The sequence below is a fragment of the Narcine bancroftii genome, chromosome 3 (assembly GCF_036971445.1).
Source record: "Narcine bancroftii isolate sNarBan1 chromosome 3, sNarBan1.hap1, whole genome shotgun sequence".
NCBI lineage: Eukaryota > Metazoa > Chordata > Chondrichthyes > Torpediniformes > Narcinidae > Narcine > Narcine bancroftii.
In genome coordinates this window covers 27,196,040-27,222,342 of record NC_091471.1, presented here as the reverse complement: position 1 = coordinate 27,222,342, position 26,303 = coordinate 27,196,040, and the positions used below count along the sequence as shown (strand labels likewise).

Here is a 26,303-nt window from a genome sequence, read left to right as displayed (position 1 = left end):
GCGGCGTTCTTTAGCCCGAACGGCATGGATAGGAACTCGAACAAGCCGAAGGGGGTGATGATGGCCATTTTGGTTATGTCCTTGAGGTGCACCGGGATTTGGTGATACCCGCGCACCAGGTCGACCTTGGAGAATACCCTCGCACCATGAAGGTTGGCCGTAAAGTCCTGGATGTGAGGGATTGGGTAACGGTCAGATACTGTTGCGCCGTTAAGCCGTCATAGGAACATAGGAAGTAGGAACAGGAGTAAGCCAAAAATGGCCCATCGAGCCTGCTCTGCCATTCAATAAGATCATGGCTGATCTAATTTATGACCTAACTCCACCTACCTGCCTTCTCCCCATATCCCATAATTCCTCTATCATGTAAAAATTTATCTAACCAAATTTTAAATATGTTTAATGAGGCAGCCTCAACCACTTCCCTGGTTAGAGAATTCCAAACATTCACTACTCTCTCGGAAAAACTATTTTTCCTCATCTCTGTCCTAAATCTACTACCCCAAATCTTGAGACTGTGTCCTCTCGTTTTAGTTTCCCCGGCCAGCTCAAAAAACCTTCCTACATCTATCCTATCCATACCCTTCATAATTCTATATGTCTCTATAAGATCTCCTCTCATTCTTCTGAACTCGAGCGAATACAATCCTAGACGATTTAATCTTTCATCATAAGTCAACCCCTTCATCCCAGGGATCAACCTAGTAAACCTCCTCTGGACCGTCTCCAAAGCCAGTAAGTATATCCTTCCTCAAATATGGAGATCAGAACTGGACACAGTACTCCAGGTGCGGTCTCACCAGTACCTTATACAGTTGCAACATTACCTCCCTACTCCTGAATTCAATTTCTCTTGCGATGAAGGCCAACATTCCATTTGCCTTCTTAATAACCTGCTGCACCTGCAACCTAACTTTTTGCGATTCATGCACAAGCACTCCCAAGTCCCTCTGCACAACAGCATGCTGTAGTTTTTCACCCTTTAAATAATATTCAGCTCTTTTATTTTTCTTGTCAAAGTGGATAACCTCAAACTTACTAACATTGTACTCCATCTGCCAGACCTTTGCCCACTCATCCAGCTTAACTATATCCCTCTGCAGACTCTCCACATCCTCATTACAATTTGCTCTTCCACTCAATTTGGTGTCATCCGCAAACTTAGCTAAACCACATTTTGTCCCCTCCTCCAAGTCATCAATGTAAATGATGAACAGTTGTGGGCCTAACACCGACCCATGCGGCACCCCTCTTACCACTCTCTGCCAACCTGAAAAACTCCCACTTATCCCGACTCTCTGCCTCCTGTCAGACAACCAATTTTCAATCCAGGCCAAAATACTTCCCCGGACTCCACTTTCCTGTAACTTACTGAGAAGTCTCTTGTGCGGCACCTTATCAAGCGCTTTCTGGAAATCCAAATATACAACATCAACCTGTTCCCCTCTATCCACCGCACCCATTATATCCTCAAAGAATCCTAACAAGTTTGTCAAACAAGATCTTCCCTTTCTAAAACCATGCTGCGTCTGCCTGATTGAACCCTTACGTTCCAAAAGTTTCACTATTTCATCTTTAATGACGGCTTCAAGCATTTTTCCAACTACAGACCAAGCTAATTGGCCGATAATTTCCAGTCTTCTGCCTATATCCCTTCTTAAAAAGTGGCGTGACATTTGCTGTCTTCCGGTCTGCTGGGACCTGCCCAGAATCCAAGGAATTTTGGTATATGACCACCAATGCATCAACTATAACTTCTCCCATTTCCTTCAGAACCCTTGGATGCATAATCTCTGCAGGAGCGCCAGCCGCTGGAGGCTTTCAGGATCAGGTGGAGTGGTGAGGCCCAAGGACTGTCGGAGTGTCGAATGATCCCCAGCTCTTGCAGATGTGAGAATTCTTCCTTCGCTATCCAGAGCTTATCTGGCGGGAGCTGGTGTGCCTTGGCGAGAACCGGTGGGCCTTAGGTGGGGATGTAACGAAGCACCCTGTGGTGTGGTGAGGTGGCGAAGAACTGCAGCTTGAGGAGGGATGGGAACTCGTCCAGGATACGCTGAAACTAGTCCTTGCGCGTGCTGAACATGGCCATCTGCGGCTGCTCTGTGTGGAATGCGAACGGATTAGAAGGTATGGGCATCTACCAGTGGCCTACCTCAAAAGTCGACCAGGAGTCCGTGGAAGAGGAGGAAGTCGACACCCAGGATGGCGGTTGGAAGGGATGAAATGGTGAACCTCACGAGAATTTCCGCTGGCCGATCTGGAAGTGGACAGTCTTGTCTCCATATGTTCGGATCTCTATCGAATTGACTGCACGGAGGGGAGGTCCTCGAGGCCAGTTCCGGGACTCGATGGCTGTAGCCGGGATGACGCTGATCTGGGCCACGGTGTCGACGAGGAATCGTTGGCCTGACTGAATCCCACAGGTAGAGAAGGCCGTGTTCTTGGCCAGCTGCCACAGCCATTAACAGCGGCTGGCCTGCTCGTTTCCCTGGAACAAGCAGGGCTGACGACACGTCTGAGCTTTGGCTCCCCAGCACTGGTGGAAGAAGCACAGGCCTGAAGTGGATGACTTGCTTCTGGCTATGCTCTTTGAGGCCACTGCAGCACTAGAGGAGGGCTTGGCATGGTCATGCCCGTGACTCGTAACCTGTTGGATTGCTGAGCCCTCTGGGAATCGTTCGAGCCATAGCTCTTGAGCCTTTTGAGTGACCTTCCTAGGGTCGACGAAGCTCTCCTGGGACAGTAACAGCCGGATGTCTTCAGGCAGATGGTCAGGAAGATGTGCTCGAAGAGTGGGCAGTTGGTGTAATCACCCATGAGAACGAGCATTTCATCCATCAACACGACTGGCCCCAAGCCATGGAGGCGCAGCATCCGAGCAGCACGCTGGCTCCTGGAGAGGCCAAGGGAGCCAGTGAGCACCCGCTTGATGATCCTGTACATAACTTCCGCGGGTGGGTGCTGAACGAGTTGCAGCACTCGTGTGGCAGTGGCCTGGTCCAGGGCGGCAACCACATGGTAAAACTTGGTCGAATCCAATTAAATCTGGCGGAGGCGTGGCTGAACCAGGTCTTCGGCTCCCGAACCCAGAAGTCAGGAAGCTTGATGGCTATAGCGTTGATCAAAGGCTCGTTAATGTTGGGTTCAAAGACGTTTGAACCTGTCAGGGTCACAATTGTAGTGGCGGCTACACTGCTAACTGAAAGATCGCACAATCCAGTTGAGTCCAGTGAGCAAAAACTGATTTATTGCAGGCTGCCTGACTGATCTTGTACTCCCAGCCCGGACCTGGCTGAGAACCGCGCTGGGGGATCCCGATGTCACCAGGGCATCACGTGGGTCTCCAAGCGCGCCGGTGCTGTGGTCAGGAGGAAACCCCCGACGGCGCCATTTTGGCCGGCTGCCCCACCGCGTGTGTCACAAGCGGGGCCAGTTCGCCTGCCTAATGGCGTACCGCCACACTTGTTTCTTTTTCATAGATGCAGCTGACTGAGTATCTCAATCATTTGAATTTTTATTTTTCAGACTATGGAATTAAAGTTTGTACATGATCTGCAAAGCTTTATGTGTTTGTTACATAATGCACATTCATGCTTCAGGTATTAAGATTTATACATTTGGATTGGTGTATCTGGAAAACAGACCTAAATAAGGTATTAGTTTAAGCAGACAAAATAATAATGCAAACATTCTTACCTCAAGTGAACTAAAACAAATAACAGAATGACCACATGAATACCTGTTTCTTTGGAGGCATGCCAAATGGTGCTGGCCCAATAGTTAGTTCAAACACTTTTTCAGCATATGGGACAGTTTTCTCTACATGCTCCCGAAATTTAGGATCCCATTTTGCATACAATAAACTGCCACCAAGGCCTCCTCCAATAAATAGGACACTTCCTCCTACAATTTTGCCCACAGATGCACTGTAACAAAAAAAGCACAGTTGATTAATAATTTCATAGCTTATTCACTATTAAAGATAGTTATTTTCTGTATCAGTTACTACATACAACCACCAATATAAACCAAATGTCGGGGCTAGGATAAATCTTTCTCCTAAACTGTTGTGAGGAACTCAGCAGGTCAGACAGCATCCAGAGAAGGCAAAGATAGTAACATTTCGGGAATTCCTGACGAAGGGTTTCATCCAGCAACACTGACTATCTCTCGCCTTCCATGGATGCTTTCTGACCCATAAGTTCCTCCAGCAATTTGTATGTTGCTCCAATTTTTTTGCCAACTGCAGTTTCTCGTTTACCATAAACACTGTTCACCAATTTACTGTCTTAAGGTTGCCCAAACAAGTTAGTTTCAATACAAAACTGGATTTGATATTACTTAAGATCATTTTAATCACTTTATTTTCTTATTGCCAGCACTTATTCTGATAAATTCAAGTTTATCAAAAGAATCCAGTGTACAAATGCAACATTTCTAAATCATACCAGTAATGTCTAAAAAGATAAAGTACAGGCAGAATTTCTCTCTAAAATGGAGACAAATGTAAAGCTAAATAAATGTAGAAATTCAGTATCAGTGAGCATACTCCATGGTCGCATCTTTATTAAAAAGGTCTGGCTCAGATCTCATCTAATTTTGGCAGGAATATTGGAATAAGGAATGCAAACATACATTCCAGAAGTGTGTTGCTTAGTCCCTTATGGGAGATGAAAAGTGTATTAAATAACGTAGACACAAAAGAAGTAGCTATTTTTGATGTTCAATGAATATGAATAATAAATTTTAGAACTAAATGGTATATACACACCCAGCATTACTCCCAGTTTTGTACCCACGACACTGTTGCAAAAGACATTTCTGTGAAGGAAAGAAAATAGGTATTAAAACTTTGTTTGTCCCCAAAACAATTCAAAATAATATACTATGGATTCTATGCGTTGCTATATGACAACGCCAAAATTACTTACTATTTTCAAAATACAGTATATTACAATTCACTGGAAAATATGGGACCCAAAAGACAAAAAGACACAGAATGAACAGAATTTCTCTCCCTGAAAATGGGAAGATAGGTAGAGCTAAATAGATGGGAGAAATTCAGTACCAGTGAACATGATCCATGGCTGCAGTGTGTCACCTGTGTATAAAGTGCCCTCCATAATGTTTGGAGCAAAGACACTTTTTTTTCTTTACTTGCCCCTGTGCTCCACAGTTTTAAATTTGTAATTAAACAATTAAAGTGCACATTCCAGATTTTATTCAAGGCTATTTACATACATTTTGCTTTGACCACGTAGTAATTACAGCACGTTTGATACACAAGTCTCCTCATTTCAAGGCACCCTCAATATTTGGAACATAGCTATAGTAATGTATTTAAGAAGTCACGTTTAATACATTGCATATCCCTTGCATGCAATGAATGAAGTCTGTCGGCCCTTTCATGCCAGGTCTCCAGAGGAGGCTGCCTACAAACGCGGATGGAAAACATAAAACTTACCTTTCATGCAGCAGCCCTAAAAGGTGCTCGAGCGGCACCTTGTAGCACTCTCCAGAGCCAAAAGGAGGTGGGGTGACTGATGCCATAGCGTCACCTGTCATAAATACATGGCAGACCAATGGCCACCTTCCCTCCCCATAATCCCCCACACCTGGAACCACTGTGATTCCCAGAACAGTTTCAGCTGCATGGGGGATTATGTGTAAGGGAAGACAGCCATTGCTCTGCTACAGAAAGCGACCCCAAAGGCTGAAGCGGCCCAGTAAGGCTATCACAGCCTGCACCGGCCACCCTCTGACAGCCTCTGCCCTGACAGCTCCCACTGCTTGACAGCTCCTGCCGGCCCCTATCCACTGCCTCCTGCCTGGGGGAGAGGGGGGGTCATGGAGGGAAAGGGGTGAGTGGGGAGATGGGTCATGAGCTGACAGCGACATCAGCCCGCCCCTAACCAGCCGCTTGCAATGCCAATTATCCTTCCCTCAGAGGGATTGCAGTCATTGCCTTTGAGCTGACTACGGCGCATTCAAGAAGTAAATGCCTGGACGTAAGGGCGAAGAACCTCTGCCATTACAGTCGGGCTTTTTCTTTGAGTGAAAGGGCCTTGTGATTCACAGACATCATCAAGTGCTGAGCATCTACTCTGGTGATGTTCAGTCAGGCCTCCACTGCCGCTATCTTCAGTTCCTGTTTGTTTCAGGAGCTTGTCCCCTTAAGTTTCTTTCATCAAATGGAAGGCATGCTCAATCAGGTGACTGACTTGGCCATTCAAGAATTTTCCCAAGTTTTAGCTTTGAAAAACTTCTTTGTTGCTTTAGCAGTATGTTTGGGATCTTCGTCTTACTGTAGGATAAAGTGTCGTCCAATGAGTTTGGAGGCATTGGCTTGAACTTGAGCAGATAAGTTGTTTGCTATATACTTCAGAACTCACTTTGCTACTGCCGGCAGAAGTTATATTAACAATGAAGATAAGTGTGTCAGTACTGTGGTAGCATGTGTGACCATGCCACAACAACCACACCCCCCCTCCCCTCACCACATTTCACAGATGAGGTGATATGCTTTGGATCTTGGGCAGTTCCTTTGCACCTCAACACTTTGCTTTTGCCATCACTCTGATACAGGTTAATCTTGGTTTCATCTATCCACAAAACCTTTTCCAGAATTCTGCAGGCTCTTTTAAATACTTCTTGGCAATATCTGTAATCTGGTCATCTGTTTCTGTGGCTAACTAGTGGTTTGCATCTTGCAGTATAGCCTCTGCATTTCCATTCATGAAGTCTTCTGCAGACACTAGTCATTGACACATCCATACCTGCCTCCTGAAGAGTGTTTCTGATCTGTCGAACAGGCATTTGGGAATTTTTCTTCATTATGATGAGAATTCTTCTGTCATCAGCACTGGAGGTTTTCCTTGGCCACCAGTTGCTTTGCGGTTACTGAGCTAATCGGTACGCTCTTTCGTCTTAATGCTGCTCTGAACAGTTGACCTTGGTAATCCTAAGGTTTGTGCTATGTCTTTTACTGTTTTATTCTTATTTTTCAGCCTCATTATGGTTTCTTTGACTTTCAATGGCACATCTCTGGTCCTCATGTTGAAAAAAGGCAACTACAGACTCCCAAAGTGATCAAAAGCTTTGAAGCAAACCTAGCTCTCATACTGTACCTGCACCAATGAAGCAATTAAACATTCCTGAGTCCTCACAAGCACCTGAGACCTCACAAGCACCTGAGTCCTCACAAGCACCTGAGTCCTCACAAGCACCTGAGTCCTCACAAGCACCTGAGTCCTCACAAGCACCTGAGTCCTCACAAGCACCTGGGTCCTCACAAGCACCTGGGTCCTCACAAGCACCTGGGTCCTCACAAGCACCTGGGTCCTCACAAGCACCTGGGTCCTCACAAGCACCTGGGTCCTCACAAGCACCTGAGTCCTCACAAGCACCTGAGTCCTCACAAGCACCTGAGTCCTCACAAGCACCTGAGTCCTCACAAGCACCTGAGTCCTCACAAGCACCTGAGTCCTCACAAGCACCTGAGTCCTCACAAGCACCTGAGTCCTCACAAGCACCTGAGTCCTCACAAGCACCTGAGTCCTCACAAGCACCTGAGTCCTCACAAACATCTGTGAATCCAAATGGTGCCCTGAAACTAAAATACATGTAAATAACCTTGAATAAAATCTGGAATGTGCATTTCTCCTCACATGTGAATTGTTTGATTACAAATGTAAAACAGGGGCAAATAAAGGGAAAAAAAGTGTCTGTCCCAAACATTATGGTGGCCACTGTAACATAAACCATTATTCATTTGTTTGCAAGTCAACCTTTTCAATAGAATACATGCAACTTTTTTTTAAAAATCAGGCTGCACACGCAAAGGGTGGTTGGGATATGGAATAAGCTTCCGGTGGAGGTGGTTGAAGCAGGAACGTTATTTACATTTAAGGAAAGTAATTACATGGAGGGGAGAGGATTGGAGGGGTATGGACCAGGTGCTGGTCAGTGGGACGAGGAGGGTGGGGATTTGTTCCGGCATGGACTAGTAGGGCCAAACTGGCCTGTTCTGTGCTGTATATGGTTATATGGTTACAACAGTTTAACAGTTATTTGTTCACTGCTGGTAATGACACACATGCTCACAAAATTACTTTTAAGCATAAAGTTTGACCAATTTTACAATTTTAACGAACAGTTGAAATATAATTTCTATAGTTCTCTCACAATTTTTAAAACTTTCATGCCAAAGCTACTAAGTAATGCACTTTAATCTAAAAAAAGAAACTACCCTTGCTCAAAGGAGTTAAAAGGAAGACTGCCCAAATTCCTGGTCAGAACTGTATTTTTACAAAGGGTTTATTTTTTAAACTAATGGCCTGTCACTAATGCTGAATGTCTAAAATTTTTAAAAAATAAAAATGCAGCCAGCAGATGAGTTAAATAAAAAAAATAACACCCCAGCGGTAACAATGGGGGAAAATGAAGAGAAACCATTCAGAGATGCTGTGGTAATAAGGATGAGATGCAGAATGAACCAAAGATAATCCCAACAGAGGCTATGATAGAGGTTTATGTATCAATTGAACTGTGTCACAAATGACATGAAATGAAGGAGACAACAGTGTTATGGTTACAGTCACAGAAAATGCAACAAGTCAATCTCAGTTTTGTCTGGAACAAAACCAAATGAAAAGTTCCAAAGTGAATTGAAGAGTGAAGGGGAGGATGGAATGATAATTTACATTAAGGGTCAATGCTGAATTTGAAATAGGAGTTGATAATGGTTGGGGGGAGATTGATGTTCTTCCCAGACCTAAAGCTCTGCTCTGCTAAAACAAAGAAAAGAGTTTGACCAGGTCAAGAAAATACTGAGAGGCATTAAAGTTGAATAAACCATTAAAGTTCCTGGCCATCCTAAAAGTCATGCTGACTGGAGGGGAGATGAAATATTTCAAGGAGCCACAGGAAGCTATGCAATGTGCACTGCAGCTACCAGAAAATGTGCAAGCCCGCAAAACACAGGGTAAACGGAGCCCTCTGAAGGAACTATGGACGGAATGCCTAAATAGCCATGAGATAATGGGGGCTTACTACAGTTCTATAATCATTAACTCATAAAAAACAATTAAAACAATTTTGGACATGGCTGGGGTTGACAAAGTTCTGTAATAGTTGGAGGGAATGGGGAACTGTATACTTTTACCTTTCCTTGTTTTTTTTTAAAAGAAATCTGTAAATAGGAAAAAATAATGGGAGCTCAAGGCAGAAGAAACTGCATAAGGCTGCAGTGCAGATCGAGCAGGAAAGATGGCACACAAGAAGACTCGTAGTAGGAGGGGGAAATGGCGCAGGAGTAAGGAGAACCGCCAAAACAGAAGACGGGATTATTTTGAATGTTTTGTTTGTTAACATTGATATACAGGGATTTTTTAAGGTTTATTTTTATTTTATTTAGACTAGTTTATGGGGAAAGGGGGTTATGTTACTCTTATGTCTATCTTCACTCTTTTTTCCAGGCTGATGTGGACATTGGCAATGGAGAGACCATGAATGATGGAAAGGCATGATAAGGGCACAACTCAAGACTATTAAACGATGGTGTTGTAAGGTGAAATGATAAGATATAGAAACATAAATGAATAAGACTATCAAATTTATCAGTATTAATGTGAATGGCTTGAACAGCCCCATAAAAAGGAAGAGGGTCCTGGCTCACCTCAAAAAACTGAAAGCAGATAATAATATTTTTATAGGAAACACACTTGACAAAAAAGGAACATGACAAACTTAAAAGGAACTGGATGGGGCAGGCATTCTCCTCCTCCTTCAGCTCCAAAGCTGGGGGGGGGGGTAGCCATTTTAATACACAAAAGAGTTTTGATGGTGATGAGCGATGAGATTACAAACCCTACTGGGAGATTTGTTATGGTGCACTGCCAATTATATTCAGAACTATGGACTCTACTAAACTTCTATGTGCCAAACATTGATAATGAGCAGTTTATACAAATGAAAATGCTTTCCTGAGTGTGGCAGCGTGTAAACAGAATACATTGATTGTTGGAGATCTAAATTTCTGCCTGGATCCCATTCTAGATAAGACAACAAAGACACTGGTGAGGTCCAAAGCAGCAAAAATAACCCTGGCCTTTATAAAAGAATTAAACTTAATAGACATATGGAGACACAGGAACCCAGAGACGAGGGACTACTCCTTCTATTCAAAACCCCATGATCCCCACACCAGAATTGACTACTTTTTAGAGTCTGTCCGGTTGGAGAGCAGAGTCCTTGAATCTGAATACTTAGCAAGACTAGTATCAGATCTCTCGCCATTAACTCTACCGATAACAATGCCTGAAAAACTGGCAACTGCATATAGATGGCGCTTTAATGCTACATTGTTGAGAAATCCAGACTTCTGCTCCTTTGTAAGAGGACAAATTACTGCCCCTCAACAACAACAAATTTTTATTATGGGATACACTAAAGGCCTACCTAAGGGAGCAGATAATCTCATACACCAATCGCATTAAAAAAAAACCTAAGGGAGCTAGAGACACAGGAACAGGAGATCACAAAATTAGAAAAAGAACACCAAAATTTGGGATCAAATGAAAAATATTGGGAAATGGAAAATAAGAAACTTAAATATAATACTCTGCAAACATACAGAGTAGAAAAAATGCTCCTGCGATCCAAGCAAAGATATTACAAATTAGGTGAAAAAACACACACAAAATATTGGCATGGCAACAGAGAGCAGAGGAAACTCTAAGGATGATTAATGCAGTTCAGTCCGGGCCGGACTCGATAACACAAAACCCAAGAGAAATTAATGATACTTTTAAAAAGTATTACAAGAAATTACATAAATCCAAGGCGCCAAGAGATATGGATAAAATTGAGGATCTCTTGGAGAGGAATGAACTGCTGAGACTGGCCCAAGAGGACCAGATGGAATTAGATGCCCCAGTCTCTAAGGGGGAAATTGAACAGGCCTTGGGAACCTTACAAACAATTAAGTCTCCAGGAGAGGACGGCTCCCCCCCACCCCCAAGTTCTGCCACTGTTAATGGGGGTAGTGAGCCAGGCGGCGGGGATGTAAACTCTCCTGGAGTCTTTTTCAACAGCCATTGTTGTAGTGATACCAAAAAATAACAGGGACCCAACAAAGCCATCCTCATAGAGACCCATATCACTATTAAATACAGACTACAAAATAATAGCCAAGGCACTGGCCAACAGGTTGGTTCAACATCTCCCCAAAATGATAGATCCAGACCAAGTGGGCTTCATTAGGAAAAGACACTTCACCAATAACTTTAAATAGAGTGCTCAACATTATATATTGGCACAAACAAAGCAAGATCCAAGTATAATAGTCTCACTGGATGCAGAAAAAGCCTTTGATCAGCTATAATGGCCTTTCCTCTTTAAAGTTCTGGAAAAATTTGGAATGGGACAAACGTTTGTTATCTGGATAAAAACTCTGTACGATAAACCGCAAGCAAAAGTCAGTACAAATGGACAAACATCACCAATATTTCCCCTTAGTAGATCCAATAGGCAGGAATGTCCTCTGTCGCCAGGACTATTTATCCTAGCAAATGAACCATTAGCAGAGGCTATTAGAAAAGATTCTTTGATAAAGGAATTCAAAGTGGGTCAATGTGAGCACATAATAAACATAATGGGCTATTAATGTATTGTTGTACCTGACAGACCCAGCCAGATCCTTGCCAATGCTGCTCGCCACACTGGAGGATTATGGTACAATATCAGGCTACAAAGCCAATATAGAAAAAAAAGCAATATTATACCACTGAATAAATTTAACTATGAAGAACACCAAAAAAAAACAGCAATTTCAGTTGGCAGACAGGAGCCATACTAGGAATAAAGATTGATAACAATTTGGAAACCCTGTATAAACTTAACTACCCTCCTATGCTTGAGATTTAGGGAAATTTGACGAGGACCATTCATCAACAAATGGGCTACCGAGATGCACAGCTGTATTCTCATGGGAAAAAACTGGAAATATCGTCTAACACACCACTGATTCATAATGAATTGATGTCCATGAATAAGGGCAATAAAATCTTGGAGATTTGGCACTGATAGGGAATCTGATATATCAAGGACTACTACAAAATGGAAAATATGATGAGGGATTGCTTCGACAGGGAAACGCACCCAAATTTATACAAGAATGTACTCGGTACTCCAAGCTGAAAACCCAAAACAACAGCTCTACAGATCAAAGGAAAGATAGGAGTCGGACCTGGGCATCACAATTGACGAAAGATGCTGGTCGGACTAGTGCAAGAACAGTGTCACAACAATCATTATCTCGAAACAGATTGGCTCAGTACAATTTTTTGCATACCACAAAAAATCCACAAAGCAAAACCTGAGGTGCCAGAAACATGCTTTGGATGTGGAGTGGAGCAAGGAACATTTCTTCAGCAACTGGTGTAGCCCCATTTTGGCAAGTGATGGCCAACACACTAACCAAAATAATAAAGGTAACCTTTCCTGCTAGGGAACCTTATGGATATAGGCTACAGATTAACCAAATTCCACATCCAATTCACATTTATATCTCTAGCCACAGCAAGAAAATGCATAGTGATGACCTGGAAGTCCGCATCCCTCTTCTCATCAACAAATGGGCTACCAGGATACTCAGCTGTATTCCCATGGGAAAAAAAACACAGCTATAACGTTAGGAACCAACACAGCATCTTTGTTGGAATATGGCAGCCATATTTGGAATGCATGGGAGCACAACTGTAGCCACTTCCTGACAAAAAGGTTTAGAGAATTACAAACATATAGATTAAGAAAAGTGCCTACACAAAGGAGTGGCTCCACGGTCTCCATGGAACTGCAAGTAGGCAGACAAAGAATTACCAAATGCCAAACCAATCCAGGAAGCAGAAGAATGTTAGGGGGGGAGGGTACCTCTACACTGAAATGAACTGTATAAAAGTTGGGTGAGCCCCAGTATGTGTGTGTGTATTCCCAGGGTAAGGGGAAACACCCAACTTTGCATTGTACAATAAATGTTCTTTGTTCTCAATTTTTGTCTCGAGTGAAATCTGTGAAGGTACTTCTGTTTCTCACAATTTCTACTCTATTATAGATTGGAAATACCCTTCGCAATAGAGGCGAACTTTAACTTTTCTTTTCCTTTCAATCCAAGCTTGCTGATTCATCTTCTCACCTGCACTTTTTGCTCGGATTACAAAAGGAAACAGGCATCTCAAACACACTGCACGAAAATGTGATCAACTGTCAACAATAGATTGAGATGTAAACACTGCAAGTGGATTTTATTGCAGGTGCTAGAATCTAGAGTTTAAAAAACTATCTGTGGAGGGAAAGTGTCAAAAGTTTCATGGTCAAGACTGTAAATCTGGACTGAGATTGGTGAGAGGGAACTGATATTCAATTTCATTGCTTAATGCCCATTAAAATCATTCTAAAATGTGGAAGGATTCTGGAGAAGGTCTGAAGTGGGGGGGGGGGGTCAAGGAACAAGGTGGAAGGCATAAAGTTGCCATTTTCCCGCACAAGGTCACAGTGTTTTCTCTTTTAAATTGGACTAGTTGAAAATGCACGTCTTTGCTGTTATGGGTGGGAAATGTCTCTGATTTGGTACTTTGACTGAATGAATATTAACTTTCCTCATCCGCCTAAACTTCCAGGGGAAGGGAAAGAAACCCCCTCTCCATCGCTGCATCTCGACCGCCCCTGGTCGATTACCCATCAGCCCCCCGGAATCGGAGCCCCACCCCTTCCTGCTGCTGATTGGTCACCAGCCTGTGACCCAATCGACCCATTGGTGCAGGCGCACGTCCGTCGTGCCTCCCTTTCCCATCGCTCCGTGGGAGCGAATTAACGGCCTGACCTGCAGCCCCGTGCCGCGCGCCGGGGAGGCCGCGCGCGCGCACACGCGCGCGGACGGGGCTCAGGGCATGCCCCGCACCCAACAAACACGTCAAGCAAGGCCACGCCACGCTGCCGGTCGGGGCGGCCACCGGCGCACCGACTCGTACCTTGAACGGCGGAGCCACTTTCCTCGAAGCCCTCAGCATGTTTCAGCCTCCGCAACGTACGCTCTTTAGTAATGACGGCACCCCGCCGATTAGAACATTTTTACGAGAATGGGGAAACCAAAAGACATGGGGGGGTGGGGGGGGGGAGAGTCGGGGCCTTGCTCCCTCCTCTTTGCCGAGGCGTCCGCTCCTTTCCCCGCCGCCTCTGGCTGCGCCACCCAACACGCATGCGTGCACCCTCACCCTAACTCGCTGCTTCTTCAGCCGGAAGCCAAACTTGATTGGAAAAGGATTGGTTTCACTGCCACTGTACCTTGGTGCTTTGCTCCTTGGGGAACCCTCTGTCTGTACTGTTTCCAAAGCTAAATGTTAGGCCCCCCGCCACTATTTGTGCACTATTTTTATTTGTGTAAGGTGGTTTATAGGAATGCACTGTGATGCAAACTGCAAAAGCACTAATTTTTGGACTTGTCCTTGACAATAAATTCTCATTCTGACCCTCAGCATCTGTTTTATTTTTGCCTGCGTCGCTGAATGATAATAATGCAAAAAGATTTCTGGAAATACTCAGATCAGTGTCAAGCTGCGATTGCCCAACCCAACGAAACAGCGGTCCTCGGTGCAAAACCCACCACCAGACATATGCAGGACAAGTCTTCAAATGTCCAAATAAAGAAATATTTCATGAATGTGAGAGTCTCAGGTGAAGTGTCTGAATTGTCAGGATTTCAAGTCAACTATCTTTAATCAGACCTGCAAAAAGATAAGATTTAAAATAGAGAAAGTGTGATTTTCCTCTTTTTTTGGCATCTTAGAACTCGTAACTTCTTGAAGCTTTAATTAATATACCTGTAACAAAATTTTAGCTCAACTGGAATATTTCTGTTCCACAGATCTTGAATGAACTTCTGGACATTTCCAGTATTGTCACAGTCATTGACGACTTGGGTGAGGTAAGTCATTTACTCAGAGGGCAGTGAATCTTTCGAATTCTCTAACCTGTAGACCAATAGAGGCTCATTCGTTTTCATTCAGAATAGAGATGAGTAGAGTTCTGTACAATAAGGAAGTGAGAATATTGCAGGGAAATGGAGTTGAGTAAAAGATGATCTATGATTTTGTAGAATAGGCATTAAGCACTGTCACATTTGTGGCCCGAAATGTGAAGTTAATAAAACATTAAAAACAACTTTTATCAGGTAAACTTCTCTGTGGCTTTTATTCTCCCGTTTCCTTTGTTCTCCTGCTTGTGTTCTTATCTCTCTCTCTCATACCACGTGACTTCCGGTACATCTCATACATATTCATTATCATGACATCCCTCCTTTAATCAGAAATAAACTTTACCTTCACTTATCAATATCCCTCGGAAACCTACAAACATCGTAACTAATGGTAATACTATAACTCAACTACATAAAATGTACTTCCTACAGCACTCATACATGCACTTTATGATATAAGATTAAATACTGTCCCAAAGTTCTTATTAAAACTATGGCACAAAGTCTTCGTATCGTTTGGGCACTTTCCAGTTTCGTTTCGGCCTGCCTGCGATATTGTCGTCGCTTCTCGGTTGTTCACTCTCAGCGTCGGAAATACTGCTCACCACGGCTTCGGGTGTTTCTGGCGCTCTAGTCACTTCATCAGGAGTGCTGGTAACTGCCTCTGGAACATCATCAGTTCTCTCAGTTTCAGCATCTCGTATTGGCCTTTCAACCTCTTCGCTCGATGTATCTCTGGACTGGTACCTTTTTACACTTGATACATTTCTTTTATACAGGACTCCAGTCGGAGGCTTGACTGTCACCATACTGCCACTTCTGGATACGACAGTATAGGGTTGATGGTAATAAGGTGTGTCTAGCTTACCACCAGTTTCATGCCTCACTAGAACATTATCTCCTGGCATGATGTCTGAGTACTTGGCTCCACGTTTCGAATCTGTGTACAGCTTTGCTGCACCTTTCTTTTCAGCATCGTGGTCCCTCATCTCCTGGTCGTCTCGGATTTCCTTTATTTCTGGCATTTTTGTGCGGATTTTTCTCCCAAAAAATGCTTCTGCAGGACTTTTTCCAGTGGTTGCATGAGGCGTTGCTCGATAGACAGCCACATAAGATAGCAATGCTTCTCGCCAATTTTGTCCTTCTGCGTGTGCAATTCTCAATTGTTTTTCAATGGACTGATTTTGTCTCTCTACTTCTCCGTTGGCTTGCGGCCATTTCGGAGTTACTTTATGATGGTGGATACCTGTGGTCCTCATGTATTCCGCAAATGTCTCTGAAATGAATTGTGGACCATTGTCAGAGTATAATGTAACAGGTAATCTATATCTTGCGAATATCTCTGCTAACCCTTGTATTGTTTTTTCAGTGGTTGTGGACTTCAACACCACGTACTCATAGTATCTGCTGTAGTAATCTATCACTACCATAATTGATTTACCTGTCGGTAAAGGTCCAAGAAAATCAACAGCTACGTCGATCCATGGTCTTGTCGGAAGTTGCGTACTCCGGATCGGTTCTGGCGGATTACTCTTACTTGTGATTTGACATCCGTGACAAGTTTTAACAAATTTCTCTGCGTCTTTATCACAACCTGGCCACCATACCTTGGTCCTGAGGTTTTGCTTGGTACCAACAATGCCTAGGTGTCCTTCATGCGCTAAGGATACGATCTTCGGTCTCAATCTTTGTGGTATCACCAATCTGCAACCTCTCAATACACACTGTCCGATGCAACAAAGTTCGTCTCTAATGGGAATGTAAGCCTTGTGAGTACACTTGTCCCATTGTCCACTCTATGCATTCTCTTACTTCCATGAGTTCTGGATCACGTTCGGATTCTCTCTCGACCTCCTTCGTAGTCACAGCTTTCGGTGTCGCCTGAATAGCTACGAAGCGTACAAAGCTCTCTGTCTCTGTTCCCAATTCTGACTTGGATTGTGGACCACCAACCTTCACCAATCTGGACAGCGGATCTGCAATGTTTGCTTTCCCTGCAATGTGGATTACTTTATATTTGTAGGGTTGTAGTCTGAGTACCCATCTCTCTATTCTGGCACATGATTTGGATCTAGGTGCATAGATCACCTCTAATGGCTTATGATCTGAGATGAGTTCAAATTCAATGCCGTATAAATATGCATGGAACCTCTCACAGGCCCATACAAGTCCGAGTGTTTCTTTCTCTGTCTGAGAGTATCTTCTTTCCACATCTGATAACGATCTGCTGGCATAGGCAATGATTCTTGGTCCTCCATCATGCATCTGGACCAACACGGCTCCTAAACCAACTGGGCTGGCATCCACTATGACTTTGGTTGATGCCGCCGGATCGTAATATCCAAGAGTTTTTGCATCTGACAGGCTTTGCTTCAGCGCTGTGAACGCTTTCTTCTGCTCAGATCCAAAATGAAATGGTACACCTTTCCTGGTTAGTTTCCTTAGTGGTTCTGCCACTGTAGCAAAATTAGGAATGAACTTTGCACAAAAATTGACCAATCCCAGGAAACTCCTCACCTCTGTTGCGTTCTGAGGTGCACGTGCATCTGCAATAGCTTTCACCTTGGCCTCTGCAGGGTTTAGTCCTTCCCGTGTAAGTCTTGTGTCCCATGAAGTCCATTTCTGACACACCGAACTGGCACTTGTTTCCATTCACGGTAAGGCCTGCTTCCTGTAGTCTAGGTAGTACACGCCTCAACCGTTTGTCATGCTCTTCCTTCGTTGGTGCATGGACTATGATGTCGTCAGAAATGTTGGCAACTCCAGGAATGCCTTGAATCACTCGATGGATTTCATACTGGTAGATCTCCGAAGCTGCATTAATTCCAAATGATAGTCTCTTGTAACGATACAATCCACAGTGAGTCACAAATGTTGTTACATCTCGGGAACCTGGATCCAGCTCTAATTGATGATAGCCCCATTTCAGATCAATTTTTGAGAATATCTTGCTGGTAGATAGTTCTTGAAGTATTTCCTCCACTGTTGGTATAGGGTGTCGTTCTCTAGTTATAGCTTCATTGGCCATTCTCATGTCAACACATAGTCTTATGTCACCCTTTGGTTTGGGCACAATCACTACGGGACTGACCCATTGTGTCGAATGTTCCACCAGTTCAATAATGTCTCGTTCGATCAATTCTTTAATTTTGGCTTCGACTTTCCCACGAAGTCCAAACGGAGTTCGGCGCATTGGTTGTGCCTTGGGTCTGACTGTTTCATCTACCGCTAGCTTCAATTGTCGACCTTTCAGCTTTCCTACTCCTTGGAAGACTGCGGGGAATTCTTGCTTCATATCCTCGTATGACTGAATTGAATTGACACAAGCTCCAATATGAAGTATTGCCAGGTCTTGCGCTGTGCTTCTACTCAACAATGGTTCTCCCCTCTCTTCTATGACCATAAACTCTGCTTCGGTGTACATATCTCCAGCTTCAACAGTTGCAGTAAAACATCCAATGGTCTGCAATGGCTTGGTTGCTGTGTATGGATACAGTTTCTTGGAACACTTCTTTGAGGTACAGATGATCTGTTTCCTTTTCAACTTCTCCCATAAATGTCGATCAATCACATTACTGTCACTGCCTGAGTCTACAATGACCTGCACTGTCACTCCACCAATGATCACTAGGACTTTCTCATGATGTACTTCATTCAACGTAAATTGGTAACAACTCTGTTCCTCCTGGGTATCATCATCGTCACCGTCTATCTGGCGAATGGTATCTTTCTTTCCAGGATACTTTCCTTTCCCCCAGGATTTGCCTTTGGAAGTTGTACTCTTCCTCTTCTGGTCTGCATTGGACTTGCTTTTGCACTTCTTTGCAAAGTGGTCCTTACCTCCACACTTTCTGCAAACTTTGCCTTTGGCCAGGCAATATGGGTCTTTTCCAAAGTGACCTCGTTTTCCACATCGATAACACTCCACGTCCTGTGTCGGCGTATATCTTGGCTGATTATGGCGATGTGAGAGCCTCTTAATTTGCTGGCTTGAGTTGTCTTTCAGGGTCATGGTATGAAATTGCCCTTCAACAGCCTCTAATGCAGCAGCAATGGTTAAAGCATCGGTGAGTTCCAACTCTCTCCCTCTTTCCAGTAGACGTCTTCTGAGTTTATCTGATCTACAGTACTGTACGACTTGATCCAATAATTGGTTGTCCAAATCAGCTGGCATGTAATTGCATCCAACAGCTAGCTGGCGTAGTCTCGTCACGTACTGAGCAATTGTCTGGCCATCTTCTTGTCTCGTTCTCCGAAACAAATGGCGTTGAAATGTAGCATTCGGTGTCACTACATAGTGTGCATTTAATGCATCTACCGCTTTCCGGTATTCATCCTTTCTTCCAGTATTCAAAAGTGTCTTAAATGTTTCCCGAACTGAGGGTCCTGCAGTGAAAAGAAGTAACGCCCTTCTCTGTGCTTTTTGTTCAACTGTACCGGTATCTAAAAATAGGCCACGACTGTCGGCGTAGGATTGCCAACTGCAGCTGCTCCTTTCTTTACATTATTTCTATTTTATCTCAAAGTAATTCATTCAGTCCCATTCGCCTACCATAATAGTCTTTTATATTTTTTAATCATATTTATCTACATCCGTTGTGCAGTAGTAACTTCCACCTGTAGGCCATAAGACACAGGCCCATTGTGTCTGCCCTGCCATTTAATCATGATCTAATCCATTTTCCCACACCCCTTTGTCCAGCCTTCTCCCCATAACCTTTGATGTCCTGGCTAATCAAGAAAGTATCAACCTCTATCTTAAAAACACCCAATTACCTGGCCTCCATGACCACCTGTGGCAACAAATTCCACAGATTTACCACCCTCTGGCTGAAGAAATTCCTATGCATTTCTGTCCTGAGCAGACACCCTTCAATCCTGAAGTAGTCAAGTCACCTTTATTTGTTGTTCATACCATGCATTGTACAGTAAAGATGATATAGCATTTTTCCAGGACCATGGAACACATTTACATAAATAAGTTAGAATAAAAGTTAAATATGTTGGAATATTAAAATATTAAGATGTATACAGTAAAAGTCCATGGTACATTATCCATATATGTTCTGGGAATTCAGGAGCCTGATAGCTTGGGGTAAAAAACTGTTGCCCATTCTGGATGTAACGACCTGAGTGCTACAGTACCTCCTACCAGATGGCAGAAGGGAGAACAGTTTATGTGAGGGGTGTATAGAGTCCTTCACAATGTTTATTGCCTTTTGCCTGCATCAAGAGTTGTTTATTTCCTTCATTGTAGGAAGAGAATCCCAAAGATCTTTTCCGCTGACTTCACTATCCTCTGCAGGGTCTTGCGGTCTGAGGAGGTACAGCTTCCAAACCAAGCGGTGATGCAGTTGTACAGAATGATCTCAATATATCCTCTGTAGAATGTAGTGAGGACAGAGGCTGGGAGATTAACTTTCCTCAGCCTTTGCAGGAAATAAAGGCACTGCTAGGCTTTCTTGCCTACAAAGTTGGTGTTAAGTGACCAGGAGTGCACAGTCTTGTCCTAGACTCTCCCACCATGGGAAACAACCTTCTACATTTACTCTGTCCATGCCTTTCAAAATTCAAAATGTTTCAATGAGATCCCCCCTCATTTTCCTAAATTCCAACGAGTACAGGCCAAGAGCCATCAACACTTCTCATATGATAACCCTTTCATTCCGGAATCATCCTAGTGAACCTTCTTTGAACCCTCTGATCCCCTTTCAGTAAATATAAAAGTGAATCCTAATCCCCCTGGACACCTCATTTTAGCATTATACTGGAATAGGTAAATTAGTGAGGAGAAGTCAAGTTTATTCCTGTTGCTGACCCAGTCTGACAGCTACTGTATGTCCTTTAGGGCTCAGCTGGGCTGGTGTTGCCACCAAGCCACTTTAAACCCTGTCCTATTATTACTTTCTGTACTTCTTCCGATAACTACTCAATACGGTTAGAGGTAGTTAACAATCGGGATGAAGCTGATTTTCACAGTACTCTAGATATGATCTCATTCATGCCTGGGTGCGAGCATAATGCTCGGGGGGATCATCCAGTGAGTGGGTGGAACTTCGAAATAAGAAAGGGGATGCTCACTTTGATAAGGATTTATTACAGGTTCCACAACCCCCAAAAGTCAGTGGGATTGAGAGGAAAAATATGCAAGGAGATTGCAGACAGCTGCAAGAATAATAAGATCTCAATAGTAGGTGATTTCAACTTCCATCATGTTGACTGGATTCTCACAGTACAAAGGGTATGGATACAATGAAAATGATTAAATATGTCCAAGAAAATTTATCAAACAACACATACCGTTGATACTGGTGACGTTTCAGAAGGCTGGAGGGTGGCTCATGTTGTTTTTTTTAAAAAGGCTGCAGGTAAGGTAAGCTTAAAGTCAATTGTCAGTACACACTGGGGGCAATTTACGGTGGCCAATTAACCTGTGAATCCACATTTCTAGGTCAGGATGAAAGCAAGATATCCAGGGAGAAAGTGCAAATCCCACACAGACAGAACTGCAAATCAAAATTAAGTACAACTCTCTGGAGCTGTGAGACAGCAACTCTACTAGCTGCACAATTGTTCTGCCAGAACTACACCACTATACCACCAAGATAGTAGAATCTTCTATTGTAAAGACTGTTGCAAATTATGGTTTATGCCTCTGTCATTTCCTTATTCCCAGTAACTATATTCCTAGCTCATTCTCTAAGTGGCCTATATTCACTTGGATCACTTTTACCTTTTTAAAAAAAACATCCTTCCCCAGTTTTGCCCATCATGGTCTATTTTCTCTACCTTTTTTTGTCTTTTGCTGGATTTTGAATTTTTATGTCTTCAGGTCAATAACTAACTCTTGCCTCCTGACACTATTTTACTTTCAACAATGCCCACTTACCTTCTTTGATAACTATGGTTGATTCCATCCATCCCTCCTTCCTCTTTGTTTGGATATTTTTCTTCAAATGTTGTGAATTACCTCATTAATTCTCTGCCACAAAAGGCAAACTCTATTTCCTACTCATCTATCTGCTCAGTCCATTTTAGCCAACTCATTCCATTGTAATTCCCTTTATTTAAGTTAACCACAGTTGTTTCTGACCCAAGTTTATGACTACTGCTTTAATCGATCCCAAAGCTTTGAAATTCAAATTTATAAAATGTATCTATAATACCAAAAGTAGACAGGGTGATTGAATTGAATACAACTTTAAAAAATTAAAGATTAAATTGAGGTTATCAAGTGTAATAGAACCATAGAATAGGGCAGCATTAAAGCAGGCCCGTTGGCCCATCTCATCCCTGCCAAACTTTTTATTGAACTTAGTCCCATCGACTTCCACTAGGACCTCCATACCTCTCCAACCCTGTACAAGTCCAATCTTCTCTTAAATATCAGAAGTGAACCTGCTTCCACAACTTCTGGCAGCAGGTCGTTCTACATTTTCACCAGCCTCTGAATTGAAAAGTTCCCCGTAACATTTCACCTTTCACCCTTACCCATGACATCTAGTTCTTGTCTCACCCAACCTCAGTGGAAAAAGCCGACTTGCATTTTCCCTTTCTATACCCCTCATAATTATATATACAGTGGAACTCTGATTTAACTCAAATTCGGATATAACACAATGAGTCATTGGACCCCTTATCGTCGACGTTCCGTTCTTTGAGATAGGACATTAAGTGAGCCCATTTTATAAGATGCAGTACCAGGGAAAATAGATGACAAGAAAGTTATGCTTTGAGATGAACTTTCACATGAATCAAAAGTATATTTATGTTGATAAGGAAAGATGTCATGTTAGTCACAAAGCTGCAGAATATATAACACCGTAATTAAAAGATGTATTCAACTTTAGCATTTTGTTACACTCAGGAATATACTCAAAGAATAGGAGCCTTCAAAATTATCTTTGGAATAGACTGCAGCTGTCAATATTTCATTGTGGCAGGAAGATATGATAAGATAAGCAGGAAAATAAAGTTTTTCAATGTACTTGGTAAATCAAAAAAGCTGTGATTGACAGAAGTGAAATATTAATTTGTGCAACTTAGTGAGAAATTTGAGCCAAGAGCTTATGTGCAGACATTGGTCCCAGTTTACTATATAAATCACATCTGAAACCCATGTAAGCTTGAGTGGATACTCAGTGCAGAGAAAGAATTACTGAACTCTTCCTCACTTCTGCTAGCATTTACTACAGTTGAAGTAATAAAAACTGTTTGTATTTTAAACTAGTTCTGTGGTTTTCTGCTGTATTCTTTATTCACAGATTTATTTGCAGCCCAAGCTGACTTTAACAATACCTGCTCTATCTATATTGATCTGCATCTCCAGACTTAAAGATCTGTGATCTGGCTCTCAGCAGGTTCCGAATTTCATTGTTCATCCAGGGCTTTTGATAGGGGAAACCCCCCAAATGATTTGGTGGGCACACGCTCATCCACAGCTCTGTTGATAATGTCTGCGACAGCCCTGGTGTAATCGATTAGATTCTCAGCTGAGACCTTCAACACCACCCAATCTGTTGACTTGAGGGAGTCCTGTAACTGTTCTTCAGCCCCCTGTGACCACCTTCTTTCTGTCCTGATCTCCGGAGCCTCTCTTTTTAGGCTCTAGTCTATATAAAGGCAGAAGGAGCACAGCCAGGTGATCCGACTTGCCAAAACGTGGTCTCTGGGCACGTGATGGAGTAGTGGCCGGTCAAGTAGAACCAACCCTCTTCAGAGAAAAGGAAAAAAGTCCGAAAAAAACAGAGCCCAATAAATATGGTAATAAACACAAAACACAGGAAAAAGAAGATAAAGTTACAAGGAAGAGCCAGGAGATGGCACCGTAAAAAGAGAAAGCAAGAATAACAGAGAAAAGAAAGAAAATCCCCGGGAAATAAACGACGGCCTTACCTGCACATGGGAGCAAGGAGCTACTGTGAAGAGGATTGACCGACCCCCGAAGCTGGTGAGTCCAGAGGGGGCAGTGACTTCCCACTGGCAGACTACAAAAATGGCTCACGGAGTCAGACAAAGGTGCGGAACTGCGCATGCATGAGGAGTCGCGCACGCGTAGTGCACAAACAAAGTAAAAGCAGACGCTGGCGGGAGGGGGGCCAAGCTGAGGGACAGACAGCTGGTGGAAGCCCAGAGTTGAGAAGAGCTGGAGAGCGATCGGCAGCGGGGAAACCATCAATGGGACAACCTGCAGCAGGGGCCCAACAGCGGGTCAACCTGCGGCAGGAGGGGGAGAGTCACGTGATGGAGTAGTGGCCGGACGGTGAACTCCAGCCCTCTCCAGAAAAGTCGGAAAAAACAAAGCAAAACACAAAGGCACAGAAATAAAAATCAAAGTAAAGTGAATATAAAGGTGGAAAGAAGATGGCGACGAAAAAAGAAAAGTCGAAACCAACAGTAAGAAGAGAGGAAGAGAAGACAACGGAAGATGAAGGAAAAGGCCTTACCTGTTCGAAGAGGCCCGCGGTGGAGAGAGAAACCCGCTCCCTCAGCTCGGTAGAATATGGACTACAAAAATGGCTCGCTGAGCCGAGTAAAAGTGCGCAACCGCGCATGAAAAAAAACACACCGACGGGAGGGGTGACCAGCTGGGGAGTCGATCTCCACAGCCGGCAACGACAGCTGCAGAACACCTGCAGCAAGAGGAGAACATAGAAGACAACGAAAACAAGAAAGAAGAGAAGAAAAGGATAACAAAGAAACAACAGATGGCCAACCCAGAGGAAGAAGAAGAGGAAGAGGAAAAGTACAGTGAAATAGAAGAAGGGAAAGGCAAGATAAAGGATATACTTTCTCTTATTAAAGAATACATGGAGTCATTTAAAGAATGGCAAGCGCAAGAATTTAATAATTTAAGAAGAAGAATAAACAATACAGAAGAGAAAATGAATAAAATAGATATGACCTTATCAGAAATGGGAAAAAGAATGGACAAGGTGGAAGAACGAGAAGCAGCAGTAGAAATGGAGGTAGAGGACTTAAAAAAGAAATTAGAGGAATCTAATAAAAAAGTTAAAGAGACACAAGAACTGTTAGCTCAGAAAATAGATATAATGGAAAATTATAACAGAAGAAATAACATAAAGATAGTGGGCCTTAAGGAAGATGAAGAAGGCAAGAATATGAGAGAGTTTATAAAAGATTGGATCCCTAGGATCCTAGGATGTCCAGAACTACAGCAAGAAATGGAAATAGAAAGGGCACATAGAGCATTGGCCTTTAAACCACAATCACAACAAAAGCCAAGATCTGTTTTAGTAAAATTCCTAAGATATACTACAAGAGAAAAGGTACTGGAGAAAACAATGGAAAAAGTAAGAGAGGACAATAAGCCACTGGAATACAAAGGGCAAAAAATCTTCATTTATCCAGATATAAGTTTTGAACTCCTGAAGAAGAGAAAGGAGTTCAATACAGCAAAGGCGATTTTATGGAAGAAAGGGTATAAATTTATACTAAAGCATCCAGCGGTATTGAAAATATTTATTCCAGGACAACAAAACAGACTATTCTCGGATCCAGAGGAAGCACGAAAATTTGCAGAACAATTACAAAATAGACTGAGAGATGAAGACGTGTAACGAGAGTACAAAAGACTGCAAACTAAAAAGACATAAGTTTTGGACTCCTGAAGAGGAGGAAAGAGTTCAAAACATCGAAAACGATCTTATGGGGAAAAAAAAATCTATTCTCGGATCCAGAGGAAGCAAGGAAATTTGCAGAACAACTACAAAACAAACAGAGAGATGAAGACATGTTTGATGTTTTAGGAATGTTGTCTTATAAAGGATTCAAAACAAGAAAACAGAAATGGATAAGAAGGAAAAGTAATGATGGAGAAATGGAAAGGGAAGATAAACAAAGTATAAAATGGCTACGTTGAACTATATGACTTTAAATATTAATGGAATACATAACCAAATTAAAAGGAAGAAACTGCTAAATTTACTGAAAAAAGAAAAAATTGATATAGCATTTGTGCAAGAAACACATTTAACTGAATTGGAGCATAAGAAATTAAAGAGAGATTGGGTAGGACACGTAACAGCAGCATCGTATAATTCAAAAGCAAGAGGAGTAGCTATATTAATTAGTAAAAATGTGCCATTTAAAATAGAAGAGGAAATAATAGATCCAGCAGGGAGATATGTAATGATAAAATGTCAGATATATTCGGAGTTTTGGAATCTACTCAATGTATATTCACCTAACGAAGATCAAAAGTTTATGCAAGATATCTTTTTGAAGATAGCAGATACGCAAGGGAACATAT

The 26,303-nt window shown here is 42.8% G+C and overlaps 1 protein-coding gene and 1 long non-coding RNA gene across 3 annotated transcripts in view; one reads left to right on the top strand and one right to left on the bottom strand.

Moving 5' to 3' along the window:
* The window catches only part of immt (inner membrane protein, mitochondrial (mitofilin)), a 70,440-nt gene extending 56,213 nt beyond the window's left edge, over positions 1-14,227 (bottom strand). For both annotated transcript variants that reach the window (XM_069923654.1, XM_069923655.1), the window contains exons 1-3: positions 14,028-14,227; positions 4,772-4,821; positions 3,740-3,926 (exon numbers count right to left, since the gene is read on the bottom strand). In XM_069923654.1, the coding sequence (XP_069779755.1) occupies positions 3,740-3,926; positions 4,772-4,821; positions 14,028-14,066 (276 nt within the window). In that variant the 5' untranslated portion in view covers positions 14,067-14,227. The remainder of the gene's footprint in view (positions 1-3,739; positions 3,927-4,771; positions 4,822-14,027) is intronic.
* On the top strand, positions 13,834-23,260 carry LOC138757036 (uncharacterized). Its single transcript, XR_011353287.1, has 3 exons — positions 13,834-14,083; positions 14,921-14,980; positions 21,483-23,260. It is a non-coding gene; the product is annotated as an uncharacterized lncRNA (long non-coding RNA).
* The last annotated feature ends 3,043 nt before the right edge of the window (positions 23,261-26,303 follow it).